Below are 15,374 nucleotides of genomic sequence, written 5' to 3'. Positions count from 1 at the left end.
CCGGTGTTCCTAATACCCAAGCTTGCTACCATTGCGGAGACCCTAACCATCTCCGTAACTGTTTCCCATTACTCACCCCTGCTAACCAAGCCCATGTTATTCCAACACCTCACTATGTTACCCATCCACCGCACTACACTACACCGTACTACACTGCTCAAGCCTATCAAGTGCAAACCTATCAACCTCAAGCCTATGAACCTCAAACTGATGCTCCTCTTGTGCCTCAGCTCATGGCTCCTCCATCGGCATCAACCCAAGCCCCTGCTATTAAAGCTCCTCATTTGAACCAAGTTGCTCAAACCCCTCAAGGGTCCAATCGTCGTGCGTTTATAATGAATGTGAATCAAGCCCAGAGTTCTAGCGATGGGGTGAATGGTACGTTTCTCATTGATAATTATTATGCTTCGGTTTTGTTTGATACGGGTGACAATAAGAGTTTTATATCTTTGGATTTTGCGTAAGTTATTGATAAGCCTCGGATAAGTTGTCTAAGACTCTTACCATAGAAGTAGCCGAAGATAATTCTATTATTATTGCTTCGGCAGTCAGGGATTGCGTCATAGTTCTTAACAAAGTCGAGTTTCTTATTTACCTCATTCTGATGAAAATGGGTAGTTTTGATGTTATCATAGGGATGGATTGGTTAACCTTTAATCATGCGGAAATTGTTTGCTTCGAAAAGTTTATTCGTATACCTCTCGAGAATGGTCGTATTCTTAAGGTTTTCGGTGATACTCCAACGCCCAAGATTAAATTTATGTCGTGTTTTATAGCTCAACGTTATATATGCAAGAAATGTGTCGCCTTCCTAGCTCTCGTAGTGGATAAAGAGCGGAAAGAGAAGAAATTATCCGATATTCCGGTTGTACGCGATTTTTCCGTTGTTTTCCCCGATGATGTCACTGGTCTTCCTCTGGTTCGTCAAGTTGAGTTCTGAATTGATCTTACACCCGGAACTAACCCCGTAGCTAAAGCCCCTTACAGTCTTGCACCTTCTGAAATGCAAAAGCTCTCTAGCCAACTCTAATAACTTTCGGACAAGGATTCTATTCGCTCGAGTTCTTCTCCTTGGGGCGCACCATTGTTATTCATTAAGAAGAAAGATGGTTCATTCTGCATGTGCATTGATTACCGTGAGCTCTACAAGCTTACCATTAGGAATCGTTATCCACTCCCTCGAATCGACGATCTTTTCGATCAACTTCAAGGAGCCGCATGCTTCTCTAAGATCGATCTCTGTTCGGGTTATCATCAACTCCGAGTTAATGAAGAAGACATCCCCAAGACCGCTTTGTGTACTCTTTAAGGGCATTACGAGTTCTGTTTTATGCCTTTTGGGTTAACTAACGCACCAGCGGTTTTTATGGATATCATGAACCGTGTGTGTAAACCTTATTTGGACAAGTTCATTATTTTTTTCATTGATGACATCTTGATCTATTCGAAATCCGAGAGCGACCACAAGAATCATCTCCATGCTATCCTTGATCTGCTTCGAAAGGAGCAATTGTATGCCAAGTTTTCTAACTGCGAGTTTTGGTTGAAAGAAGTTCAGTTTTTGGGCCATATTTTCAACAACAAGGGTATTCATGTTGATCTCGAAAAGATTGAAGCTGTTAAGAATTTGAAGCCGCCTACTTCACCCACCGAAGTTCGATTCTTTCTCGGTTTGGTGGGTTATTACCGTCGTTTTATTCAAAAAATTTTGAAGATCGCATTGCCCCTCACCGCTTTAGCACACAAAAGTTAGACCTTTGTGTGGGGGTCAAAGCAAGAAGAAATCTTTCAAACCCTTAAGGACATGCTTTGAAATGCTCCTATCCTTGCTCTTCCCGAAGGAAATGAGGATTTTATCATTTTCTGTGACGCTTCTAACCAAGGTCTTGGTGCGTTCTCATGCAACGAGGCAAGGTTATCGCTCACGCTTCGAGACAACTTAAGGTTCACGAGAAAAATTATACGACGCATGATCTCGAACTTGGTGATGTTGTATTTGCCTTGAAAATTTGGAGACACTATCTCTATGGTACGAAGTTTTTTGTGTTTACTGATCATAAGAGTCTGCAACACATTTTGACCAAAAAGAACTCAATATGAGACAACGTCGATGGCTGAGTTGCTTAGCGACTACGAATGCGAAATTCGCTATCATTCTGGAAAGGCGAATGTCGTGGCCGAAGCTCTCAATCGTAAGAAGCCACTTAAATCCATACTTCTTACTTGTGTTCTTGTTCAAAATGATATCGAAAAGCGTATTCTCGATGCTCAACACGAATCCGTCACCAAAGACAGTATGTATGACGAGATGTCATGTGGTGCTGAAACCCAACTTGAAACTACACCCAATGGTCTGCTTTACATTCTGAACCACTTATGGATCCCGGATCGTGACGGTCTTCCCACATTTGTTATGGAAGAAGCTCAGAAGTCACGATATTTCATTTATCCCAGTGCCGATAAGATGTACGGTGACCTTCGTTCTATCTGTTGGTGGCCTGCAATGAAGAAAGATATCACTTTGTATGTTTCTAAATGCCTCAAGTTTTCCAAAGTGAAAGCCGAACATCATCGACCTTTTGGCTTACTCGAGCAACCTCCCGTCCCCGAGTGGAAATTGGAAGGTATTGCTATGGAATTTATCACTAAGCTTCCTTCTACTCGTAAGCAACATGATAGTATTTGGGTAATCGTTGATCGTCTAACCAAGTCTGCTCATTTTATTCCCATCAAAGAGACGCACTTATTGTTGGTCAGTTGGCGCGTATTTACGTTGAGAAGGTTGTTTGTCATTATATATTATATCCGATCGTGATGGTCGTTTTACTTCTCATTTTTGGAAGTCTCTTCAATCTTCTTTGGGTACTCAATTGGATCTTAGTACTGTTTATCATCCACAATCTGATGGTCAATCCGAGCGAACGATTCAAACTTTAGAAGACATGCTCCGTTCTTGTGTCCTCGATTTTGGAGGCAATTGGATATTCATCTACCGCTTATCGGATTCTCTTCTGATAATAGCTTTCACTCTAGTATTGGTATGGCACCTTTTCAAGCACTCTATGTTCGTAAATGTCGATCTCCGATTTGTTGGAACGAAGTTGGTGAATCTCATATAACTGGTCTTGAATTAGTTCAAGAAACTACTAACCGTATTGCTCAAATCCTTCAAAACCTCTTTGCTGCTCGTAGTCGTTAGAAGAGTTATGCTGATAAGAGACCTAAACCCCTAGAGTTCAGTGTTGGTGATTTTGTCGTACTCAAAGCTTCCCCTCGGAAGGGAGTTGTTCATTTTGGAACGAAAGGGAAACTAGCTCCTCGTTTTGTTCCTCTTTTTGAGATTATTGATAGAGTTGGTCCTGTTGCATATCGACTCAAACTTCCAATTGAACTCTCTAATATTCACCCAGTGTTTCATGTTTCTAACCTCAAGAAGTGTCTTGCCGAGGGTAATCTCCACATTCCTCTCGATGAAGTTAGTACTGACAAGACTATGCATTTTGTTGAACAACCTGTTGAGATCATGGATCAAAAAGATAAAGTTACTAAGCGAAGGCGCATCCCTTTAGTTAAAGTTCGTTGGAATTCCAAACAAGGCACAGAGTTTACGTGGGAGCGTGAGGAGCAGATGAAACTCAAATACCCTCATCTTTTAATTGTTACCGATTCTCTAACTTCGGGACGAAATTCCCAAAAGTAGGGGATACCGTAACCATTCGGGTTTTACCACATTTTATTTGTAACTGTTACCCGACCCATTTATGGGTCTGTGCTTGCTTATTAATAATATTTCCGCATTTATCGAGTTAGTTTGATTATTTTATTAATATTTAGTTGTTTATAATTAAATCTTTAATGTTTTTACACTTTTAGCCCAAATTATATAGTTTTATCTCATTTGTGTCCATACTCAAACCCCAGGGTCCAGATTATAAATATTGATATACCCATTTTCTTTATTTGGATATCATGAACCAAACCCGTATCCATTTCAGTTTTCTTGAACCCGAATCCGTAAATCAATAACTTGGACCTAAATTAACGTTTATTTTGATGTAATTGATTCTGGAAATCACTTAATATTGGTATTATCGGCCTTAACCGACAATCCACACATGCTAATTATCTTAGTTTGATATGTATTTTCTTGTTATCACGACCGACAGCCTAATTAACCTTGTTGATCATGAAATACTCAATGATATTGCAATTAATTGTCCAGATACGTTCCTTATTATGTGGCCAACATTAACCCTCTATATAATTAGATTATATTGGTCGTTTACATAATCATTCATAAACGTTTATCGCCAGCTACTGTTGTCTCTAATAACCCGACTACTATTGATCGCGACTTGATGCTTAACAAAAGCCCTATGACTGATTTGATCATTTGTATCCGATTGATCAAATCAATCTGATTAGGCTTTATGTTTAAAACTGAGTTGTTCTGCTTGTGTTTATATTTAATGGACACGAGTTGTCATCGCACGTCACTGGTAGCCCAGTTGGTTAACATCATGAATCACGGGGGAGGAGGTCGCGGTTTTGATTCCTTACACCCTGGATTTTTTGAGATTTTTATTAAAATTATCTTTTTTAATTATTTAATAATTATATTAATAATAATAATAATAACTAATTAAAATTATTTTGGTGAAAACCGACTTTATAATACTCGTTTTTCTCACGTTTCCGTTCGTGTATATACGTATACGTAAAAATATATGTATATATATATAATACCATGGAAACTAATATTTTGTTATGTATAAAAATCAAGTAAACTATATATATATAGGTATTGGATCATTTCATAAGTTTTTTTACAGCGAGAAGTGCGTGAAGTGAAGGTGTAACTCCATTAATCCCTAATTTCACTCCCTTTCTTATGTGTAGGTGAATTGTGTAGGTGCATATGTATATGTGTAGGTAAGTATGTTTGTATATGTGTACGTATATTTGTATATGTGTATGTTTGTATGGGTGTAGGTACATAGGTTTGAATGTGGCTCGGTACATTTATATGTTTGTAGGTAGGTTTTAATGTGTAATTAAGACTTAAATACAACCAACCTACATATATGTATGTAAAATCATATGAAAGGGAGTGAAATTAAGGATTAATGGAGTTATACCTTCACTTCTCGCACTTCTCGCTGTAATATCACTTCTCGCAAGATCCATCCCCTATATATATAAAGCTAAAAATAATATTTTTCAAGATATGTTTTCATAATCCAAACTAATCATTTAAAATAATAAATTCATATATATAATATTTGATTATTATAATATCAACTTAATAATGGTTATCGAATTGTAGTAATCAACCTTGTACTTTACTTAGCGTATTATAATATCAACTGCAACTATTGTCATATTACTGCTAACGAATTTTATACCATACTTTTAATGTGCTTATGTTCTCATTGTGAATCACATTCGGAGAGGTCCAACATAATCTCATAATAGTATGATCATACACCAGTCGTTATTGCTATTGTGCTTCTCGGCATCTCATTTATCTTTGCTCATTGGGTTTTTTGTTATTCTTATATGACTTTGTTGCACTACTTATTTTGATATATTATATGTAAACTAAACTGGTGTTTTGCCCATTCAACCTTGTTTTGACAAATCTACTTTATTTTCAATGCATATGCAGGTAATCGTGTGATGTGAAGTAGTTGAAGTTGGAAGATCACTTAAGGAATTATGTTAGAGAAAATTTAATTGAGACAATTGTTTAATGGTTTTTATTTGTTTGATGCATTATTTGTTTTGTTTGGATATTGTAATAAATATTTGTTTTATTTGAAATTTATTTACTAGATATTGAAATTTATAATATTGCATGATAGTAACCTTGGAGCTGTGGACAATCAATTCACGCCCCGGAATTTCTGCCGTAGGTTGGGGTGTGACAACCTCTTTCACTTCAACAGAAGGTTTAACTTTAACTGAATGTAAGTGTGGTTTAAACGCTTGTGAATATGTCACTGGTCTTTTAGACTTTTTTCTCGTATACGCATCTTGAACTACGTTTGTGTTCACATTTTTGCAAATTGGTTGTGTAGGAACAAACAATTTGGGTTTTAAATTAGCTGAAGTTTCATTAACATGAACCACCTTGCGTGTATTCACATTTTGAAACATGATGTGGGTTTCGTCAACATGAGGCATAGGTCTCTTGAGAATTTCTTTAACCACATGTTGGTGCACATTGTGTGGCCGTCGCTTGGCGAATAGTTTAGAATGTTTATGTTGTATGCTGTACACCTAGGTAGTGGTTCACGCTGAAAGTGATCCATTTGAAAGAGCATTTTCAAATGGATACTCATTCGATCGAATGAGTTTCTGATTCGTTCGAATGAGTCTGCCATTCGATCGAATAGGACTCATTCGATCGAATGAGTCCTGACCGAATGGCAGCGGGTATAAATACCAGCTTTCAGGCGTGAACAGGTAAGAGTTTTGAGGTTTTTGCGTGCCCGGAGCCCAGGTGCTGTCCGGATGAGGGGGGAGGCCATGCTCGACCTCCCCCTGCCATAGATCGTGATTTCAGTGTTTAACAAGCATGTAACCTTTCGTTTTTATCAATGAAATCGTTTATTTCGTGTTTGTTTCTATCCGTCTTTGGTTATCAAACCTTCCGTCTCGAACGCGCTCGGATCGTCTCGGTCCCGGCTGAACGCCCGCTTACACGAAAATTTGCCCAAGCCATTTTTATCAGTCGGGAAGTCTTCTGAAAAAGTTTGGCAAAAATAAAATTTTTTCGACAAAATTTCCGGGAAATTTTCGGTTAATTTTCGGGTCAGTGATGAAGATTTTTCTGGACATCCTATACAAGTTGATTACTATCCAGAAAAAGTTTGGTGACAGTGAAATTTTCACTGATATTTGCCGGCAAAGTCAGAGCGTTTAAATGTTTAATGGTTAAAGCGGCAAATTGGGGCAATGAACAAAGCACAATCACCTGAAGGAATTATCGTTTACAAGTTTAATGGATAACCCCTTGTTCATTGAGCTTCTACAGTGGTGATTGTTATAAGAACACAGAAGAACAGAGAAAAGTGATTACTGATGAGTTATTGTGGGGTAGTCAGGAGCATCTGACTATTTATGGGCCAACCAAGTTTAATTTATTTTCCGCATTCTGAAGATGTCATCAGTGGAGATTAAGGAGGATCAAGCAAAAGAGTCAAATTGTAACGCCCTGAAATTCGATTGGTAAACTAGGATCGTGAAATCATCGGAAACTATAGACTTTGGGATTCTGGACGATAAGTTCGGAACCCATATCATTGGAAAAATCTGCTTTTATCATTTAAAATGTTTATTTTATAAAACGACATTTACGCCTGAAAAATATTAATTTTTATGCTTTCGAAAAATTAAATGTTCTTATTTAAAAAGATTTCAAATAATTATTCGGAAAATGGTTTTATAAAAGTTTTGCTGAAAAAGTTTTAGTTTGTTTAAAAACTTATGAACTCGACTAGTCTTGACCCGTCGGTAGCCTAAACCCGAACCCGAGTCACCCGAGTATTTAAGCGGAAAATCAAGTATTCTTACACCATCTCTTTCATTTCCACCAACACTTCCCACCCAAACACTCTCATTCTAGAGAGAGAAACTAGAGAGAGAAAGTCTTCAAACTTCAAATCCGAGTCCACAAATCTGTTTGTTGTTATTCTTGGTAAGATCTTCTTGAAAATCATCCATTTTCATAACCATTTTCGGCCTCAAATCGAGCAAAAACACCCATTTTCGTTTCTAGAGTTTTCGGGTCAAAAACCGTCTTGTTTTGGTGTCAAAATGCAGGCTTTTGTGTTTAAAATCACTAGGAATCGATAGCCCTTTCAATCCCGAGCATTTCCATGTCAAAAACTTCGATTTTGGGTCAAAAATCTGGAAAATCTGAAAAACCCGTAGGTTTCTCCGTCGCCCAGCTTGAAGGAGTCGAATCAGACTCATTCGATCGAACCAGTCGATCGAATCAGTCCAGTCGATCGAATCAGTCCAGTCGATCGAATAGGAAAGCAACCGAATGGTCTCCAACTCATTCGACCGAATGAGTTTCGTATTCGATCGAACGAGTGTCTATTCGATCGAACAAGTTCCATGTTCGACCGAACGAGTTTTTCCAACTGGTTCGACCAAATGTGTTTCTAGTTCGATCGAGCGTGCCACAGATTCGATCGAATGTGTGTCTATTCGATCGAACGTGTTCCTATTCGATCGAATCAAGCCAGAACCAAGCTGTTTCGTCTTTAAAACCCAGTTTTTGCTCGAGGCCGCGTAAGCTCGTTTTCTTAGACTTATAGCACGTTGTTAACCTTATATATATGTTCAACTCTAGGCTAAGGAGATCTATTGTAGCACCATCCTAACCCGAGATCAAGGTGAGTTCATAGCCCCTATTTAAGCTTTTCAAAACTATGGGGTGGAAACATGGTAACTTTACACGTTTGGATAAAATCATTTATGCAAACCCTCTTTAAACTATAAACTTTTGGATTTCTACACACGTGCGGAAATCCACAAGCTTTTTAAGAATCTATAAACTTTGGAAATCTATGAACATGGGGAAAACCCATCAACTTATGGAGATCTAAGAACATTGGAAATCAATGAGTATGGGAAATTCTATGAACATTGACATCATGGGAATGGGAATCATATTCATATCATCATAGTCATTGTGTCAGCATGGAAATCTAGAGATCAAAGCATCATGAGTTGAATTGGACGCGAGAGTCTATTCTACTCTCGGTAGAACTCGCGACCATGAGTGGCATTCTATTCTCGGTGGCACTCGTAACTCATGGGATTTCATACTAGTCTCGGTGAAATCCATAACTCTTGAGGACCTATACTAGTCTCGGTAGGGACCAAGGGAACCCAGGATTCTTTGGGGAGTCTATCCTACTCTCGGTAGAACCTAGCTGAGTCCTGAATGACAAGAACGAGGTAGTCTTGGTTTAAGTCTTGCGTGGGATCAATCAAGTCTTGTGTGATCATTGAGTTTCATCTTCATTCATCATCATCATCATTTATTCACCATCATCTTGGATACTAGTAAACAGTGGGATCTTGGTGTTGGTTTATCTAGTAAACTTAGCATGCTCAAATCTATATGTCCTTATTTATGCTTAACTGCTATGTGCTACATGTACCGTTGGGAGACCACAAATCTTTGAGTAATCTTATCACAAACGACTCTAATGGGAGAATAATAAGCCCGCTGAGAGTCCAGGAGAACATTTCATGTTTTACTTACTATAAAAACCTCTTTGGGAAAACCAAGAGACCTTTTCTTACAAACCATCTTAAAACCGGGTATTATATCCAAACATAGTAGTATAAGTTGTAGGAGTGGTGGGTTAGCCGCAGGTACACCCTATATGTAAACCCCTACAACCTATACTAGTATGTTTGTGTATAAACTCTTTTTCTTTAAACCTATGAATTCACTCATCTACTTTATGTAGTTGACAGTTTGTTACATGTTTTCAGGAAATAATGCAGCAAGAAATCCCTAGCAAGTTTAGAGGCCTTAGAGAGATGAAGGCTAGTCTAGGAATTATTTGGAAACTTGATATTTTGTATTAAAACAATTTGTTTCATGTTACCTGGATGGTGTAATATTTGACATTTTGGTTATGTTTATGCATTTAGACTTTTAAACTATTGTGCTCAACAATCACGACTTAGTCGCCGCGCCTCGATTATTCCGCCATCACGATCGGGGTGTGACAGATTGGTATCAGAGCCAGTGGTTATAGGGAATTAGGAAACCGACCTAGACTATAACCTAGGATCCTTGACTCTAGATAGCTCATGCATCACAATCACATGTCTACACTTATATACGTGCTGCGTGCTTATGTGTTGCATATTAACTGTTAATCTCTTGAGCCATGTCATTCTGTGTTCTTGGTATAATCTATGTCCTCTATTCTTAATCTTTGGCGTGTCATTGATTCTATTTAACACTCGTTTTTTTTTTTTCGTTTTCGTTTTGTCAAGAATGCCTCCCAGACGTGCACCCGCCCCCTTGGACTCCGCTGATCTAGCCAACCTTATAGCCCAGCAGATCGCGGCTGTGTTACCAGGCATGGTAACAGCCATCAGCCAGGGGCTGAGGCAAGAAGGAACCTCTGGGGCCAACCAAATTCCAGCTCAGAACGCAAACGAACCAGCAAATAAGCCATACAAGGACTTCATGGCTACCAAACCCACCAGCTTCAGCGGTTCAGAAGGCGCCGTTGGTCTCCTCCAGTGGATCGAAAAGATGGAGGCTGCCTTTGTTATTAGCTCGTGCCCTGAGACACTGAAAGTCACGCACGCGGCAAGCATGTTGTCTAAACGCGCGCTGACCTGGTGGAACAACGAGATAAGAACCCGCGGGCGTGAGGCTGCCTTGGCCATGACCTGGTCGGAATTTGTAGCCTTGGTTACCCGCGAGTTCGTACCTCGCAGTGAGGTGCAGAAACTTGAAGCTGAGTTTTGGGTGCACAGAATGAAGGGCGCTGATCACCAAGGGTACACGGAGCGTTTTCACGAGCTCTCCCTTCTCGTACCACACCTGGTCACCCCTCCCTCCCGGGCTATTGAGCTTTACATCAATGGCCTACCTGACACTGTCCGTGGAATCGTTATCGGGGCTGACCCATCAACCCTACAAGCGGCCATTGAACTAGCTGCCCGACTGACCCAGGATCAGGTTAAGACTGGGGTCCTAGCCAAGGACACGGGCAAGGCCGCTGAGGGCTCATCCAAAAAGATCAACCGCATCAAAAAGCGTAAGGCTAGCAGTTACGCGATGGTTACTCCCGCAACCCCAATCAGCTCTGTCGCTCCTGCTCCCACCCCTTCTGGAAGGCCAAAGAGGGAGTACACTGGGGTTCACCCCAAGTGCGGCACTTGCCAATTTCATCACCCTGCCGGAACCCCGTGCTGGAAATGCACGAACTGTGGACGTTTGGGGCACCTAGCGGAACGCTGCAGATTTCAAGGTAATCAACTGGCAATACAGAGCAGCAGTTCCCAACCCAGCAACACTCGAGGCTGTTTCGAGTGTGGAGCCACGGACCATTTCAGGAGCAGGTGTCCTCGTCTTGCAAATCTTCCTCCGACCCGAGGCCGAGCCTTTACTATTGGCGCTGCTGAAGCTCGCCAAAATCCTGACGTCATTACTGGTACGTTCATCCTTAACAATCTCTGGGTTTCTATTCTATTTGACACGGGTGCAGATAGGAGTTTTATTTCTAGCGAGTTGGTCCCATCGCTTAATCTAGGAACCTCTGTCTTAGACCCCGCTTTCTCTGTCGAAATGGCAAACGGAGAGTCTACCCAAGTGAACAAAATCGTTCGCAATTGCACGCTTACGTTTGATCAGACGTCTCTTAACATTGACCTCATCCCTATGCAATTGGGAAGTTTCGATGTAATTGTTGGGATGGATTGGTTGTCCATCAACCACGCGGAAGTGGTGTGTGCTGAGAAGCTCATTCGTGTTCCTTGTTCTTCTGGCGAGTCCATAATTATTCAAGGAGAAAGATCAGGTAGATGTCTGAAATTAATCTCCTGCTTTAAAGCTCGGCGATGCCTTCGAAAGAAGTGTCTCGCCTTCCTAGCTCATGTCTCCATCAAGAAATCTTTGGGGAAGAAGCTCTCTGATGTCCCCGTTGTGCGTGAATTTCCAGACGTTTTTCCTAAAGACTTACCCGGACTACCTCCTAGCCGACAAGTCGAATTCCACATCGAATTAGTTCCCGGTGCAACCCCCGTGGCAAAATCTCCGTATCGTTTGGCTCCGTCAGAAATGCAGGAATTATCGAGCCAGCTACAGGAACTACTAGACAAGGGTTTTATTCGCCCTAGTTCATCTCCATGGGGAGCTCCAGTCCTCTTCGTCAAGAAGAAGGACGGATCTTTCCGGATGTGCATAGACTATCGTGAGCTTAACAAACTCACGGTCAAGAATCGGTATCCATTACCAAGGATTGACGATCTTTTCGACCAGCTGCAAGGAGCCACTTACTTTTCCAAGATCGACCTACGCTCAGGTTATCACCAAGTACGCGTCATGGAGGACGACATCGCGAAAACCGCTTTCAGAACTCGTTATGGACACTACGAGTTCCTAGTCATGCCTTTTGGTTTGACGAATGCCCCTGCGGTGTTCATGGATCTCATGAATCGCGTTTGTCGTCCATACCTGGACCAGTTTGTTATCGTCTTCATTGACGATATTCTCGTTTATTCCCGCTCTAAAGCCGACCATGAGCTTCATCTCAGGCTTACCTTGGATCTGCTGAGGAAAGAGCAACTCTACGCCAAATTCTCCAAATGCGAATTCTGGCTAAGGGAAGTTCAATTCTTAGGTCACATCATTAACAAGGAAGGCATTCATGTCGACCCTGCCAAGATTGAAGCCATCAAAAATTGGGGAGCGCCTACAACGCCAACCGAAATTCGTTCATTTCTTGGTTTAGCTGGGTACTACCGTCGATTCATCTCGAACTTTTCAAAGATCGTATTGCCTCTCACAATGTTAACTCAAAAAGGGGAACCATTCATTTGGAACCAAGAGCAAGAAGAGGCTTTCCAAACATTGAAACATAAACTCTGTCATGCACCAATCCTGTCACTTCCTGAGGGTAACGATGATTTTGTTGTTTATTGCGACGCCTCGAGCCAAGGTCTAGGCTGCGTCTTAATGCAACGCGGTAAGGTCATCGCTTACGCCTCGCGTCAACTCAAGAGTCATGAGAGGAATTATGTCACTCATGACTTGGAATTGGGTGCTGTGGTCTTTGCCTTAAAAATATGGAGACACTACCTATACGGTACGAAATGTGTCATCTTCACCGACCACAAGAGCCTACAACACATCCTCAACCAAAGGGAGCTAAACATGCGACAACGTCGATGGGTTGAACTCCTAAGTGACTACGACTGCGAAATCCGCTACCACCCTGGAAAGGCTAACGTAGTGGCTGACGCGTTAAGTCGCAAGGAAAGGACCCAGTTGCATGCGATCCGTATTCAGTCCAATCTTCCCTCCTTGGTTCTTGAAGCTCAAAAGCAAGCGATTGCTGGTGGTGATCTCAAAAATATGCTATCTTGCGGTGCCGAACGGAAGTTTGAAACCAAGTTTGATGGTATACTTTACTACTTAAATCGCATGTGGATTCCAAACTCTGAACCACTTCGAGAACTTATCCTGAACGAAGCGCACAAATCCAGATACTCTATTCACCCGGGCAGTGATAAAATGTATCAGAATCTCAAGTCTCACTTCTGGTGGCCGGGTATGAAGAAAGACATAGCTTTATACGTCGGTAGATGTCTAACATGCTCGCGGATCAAGACTGAACATCAGAGACCATCTGGCCTGCTACAGCAACCGATCATACCGCAGTGGAAGTGGGACGAAGTCGCTATGGACTTCATTACCAAACTCCCGCGGACACCCAGCGGTTATGACACGATTTGGGTTATCGTGGATTACTTGACCAAGTCTGCCCACTTTCTCCCTGTCCGCGAGGACTACACTACGGAGAAGCTGGCGCGGATTTACATTAGTGAGATCGTAACCCGTCACGGTGTGCCTAAGGGCATCACGTCTGACCGTGACCCCTCTTTTGCGTCAAGGTTCTGGAAGTCATTTCAGAAAGCCTTTGGGACAAGTGTGAAACTTAGCTCTGCCTATCATCCTGAAACGGACGGACAGAGCGAAAGGACCATACAAACCCTGGAGGATATGCTCAGAGCCTGTATCCTTGAATTCGGTAGTAGCTGGGAGACTCACCTTCCTCTTGCAGAGTTCTCATATAATAACAGCTATCATGCTACCATCAAATGCGCACCATTCGAGGCACTCTATGGCAGGAAATGTCGTTCTCCACTGTGTTGGTCCGAGACCGGAGATTCTCAAATCCTCGGCCCGGAACTGATACAGGAAACCACTGACAGTATCGCCATCATCCAGCAAAGACTTAAGGACGCCCGCTGTCGACACAAGTATTACGCTGACAAACGCCGCAAACCTCTGGAGTTCCAAATAGGCGATCACGTAATGCTCAAAGTTTCCCCCTGGAAGGGCATTGTTCGCTTCGGGAAAAAGGGAAAGCTTGCTCCAAGGTACGTAGGACCTTTCAAGATCATCGAAAAGGTCGGACCCGTAGCCTATCGCTTGGAATTGCCTCCAGAACTCAGCCGTGTTCACAACGTTTTTCATGTGTCGCAACTCAAAAAGTGCCTCGTTGACGAGACCGCTCAAATCCCGATCGACACGGTTCGCATCGACGACAAACTACACTTTGTTGAGGAACCTGTCGAGATCCTAGATCGAGAAGTCAAAAGGACTAAGCGAAGCCGGATACCCATAGTCAAGGTACGTTGGAACAACCATCGTGGACCCGAGTTCACATGGGAGCGAGAGGATAAGATGAAGGAGGAATACCCTCATCTGTTCGCATAGTCATCATCTTTGTAATTCTAGAAATCTTGGAGTCTATGTAATCGTAATCATGTAATCAGGGACCAATATCAATCAATGAAGTATCATGTTGTTCCTATCTGCTTATAAATATTCTCTTATTTGCATAACACCAAGTTTGGCTACCCATGACTCGTGCTGGAAAACACAAGTTGTGCATACTTAATCATGTAAACATTGGGGTAAACTATGTATCATTGAGCCAAAATTTGTCATCATTCTAGCATTCATGAAGCATGGTTGTGTGTGTGTGTGTGGTGTCGTGTCGATTTTTCTAGCCGCACACAATGGAGTTTATACATTGATACAAGGTGAACTCGTAATTATAGTCCGGAATATAATTACATCAAGTTCACAGGTGTATACGTGTATAAACAATATGCTATTGTGTAACTATGAGTCATGAACTCAAGCTTCGTGTAGGGAATTAATCAATGAATGTTGAAGGAGTGGTGGGTTAGCCGCTGGTACACCCTATACATAAACCCCTTCGGCACAAGTTGATTATGTCTGAAGCGAGACTTGGAATTAGGGACTCATAGTTAGCGTGGCAGCTGTGAGGCGTTAAATTCAAGAGTTATTGAGGGAATTATTCATTGGAGATTGAAGGAGTGGTGGGTTAGCCGCTGGTACACCCTATATATAAACCCCTTCAATCCGAAATGAATATGTCTGATGTAAAGCTTGAAGGTGATGCCTTGTAGTGGAAAATAGTGTGTCGTCCTGTGTGTCATTGAACTAATAGGAGTCGAAAGAAACACCCAAGTGGAGTTGAGGGAGTGGTGGGTTAGCCGCTGGTACACCCTATATATAAACCCCTTCAACTTGATTTGGGTGGTATCCAAGACGAAAATTAGGG

The 15,374-nt window shown here is 41.6% G+C and overlaps 1 protein-coding gene across 1 annotated transcript; it reads left to right on the top strand.

Annotated features, from left to right (window-relative positions):
* The first annotated feature begins 233 nt into the window (after nt 1-233).
* On the top strand, nt 234-940 carry LOC143617610 (uncharacterized). The gene is made up of 2 exons (XM_077090118.1): nt 234-378; nt 477-940. Exons 1-2 carry the CDS (start codon nt 234-236, stop codon nt 938-940), a joined length of 609 nt encoding a protein of 202 aa, XP_076946233.1.
* Nucleotides 941-15,374: the final 14,434 nt, after the last annotated feature.

Source organism: Bidens hawaiensis, unplaced genomic scaffold (assembly GCF_021521415.1).
Source record: "Bidens hawaiensis isolate Kalapana, Puna unplaced genomic scaffold, B.hawaiensis_p1.1 tig00055899_1, whole genome shotgun sequence".
Lineage (NCBI taxonomy): Eukaryota > Viridiplantae > Streptophyta > Magnoliopsida > Asterales > Asteraceae > Bidens > Bidens hawaiensis.
Note: the sequence above shows the minus strand (reverse complement) of the source record. Positions and strands in the feature narration are given on the sequence as shown.

What these genes read in the sequence shown, in the direction of transcription:
- LOC143617610 (XM_077090118.1), top strand. Translation starts at nt 234, where the DNA reads ATGGCTCCTCCATCGGCATCAACCCAAGCCCCTGCTATTAAAGCTCCT. An exon ending in TTCTAGCGATGGGGTGAATG is followed by an intron (nt 379 to 476) that starts GTACGTTTCTCA and finishes GTTATTGATAAG; the next exon opens with CCTCGGATAAGTTGTCTAAG.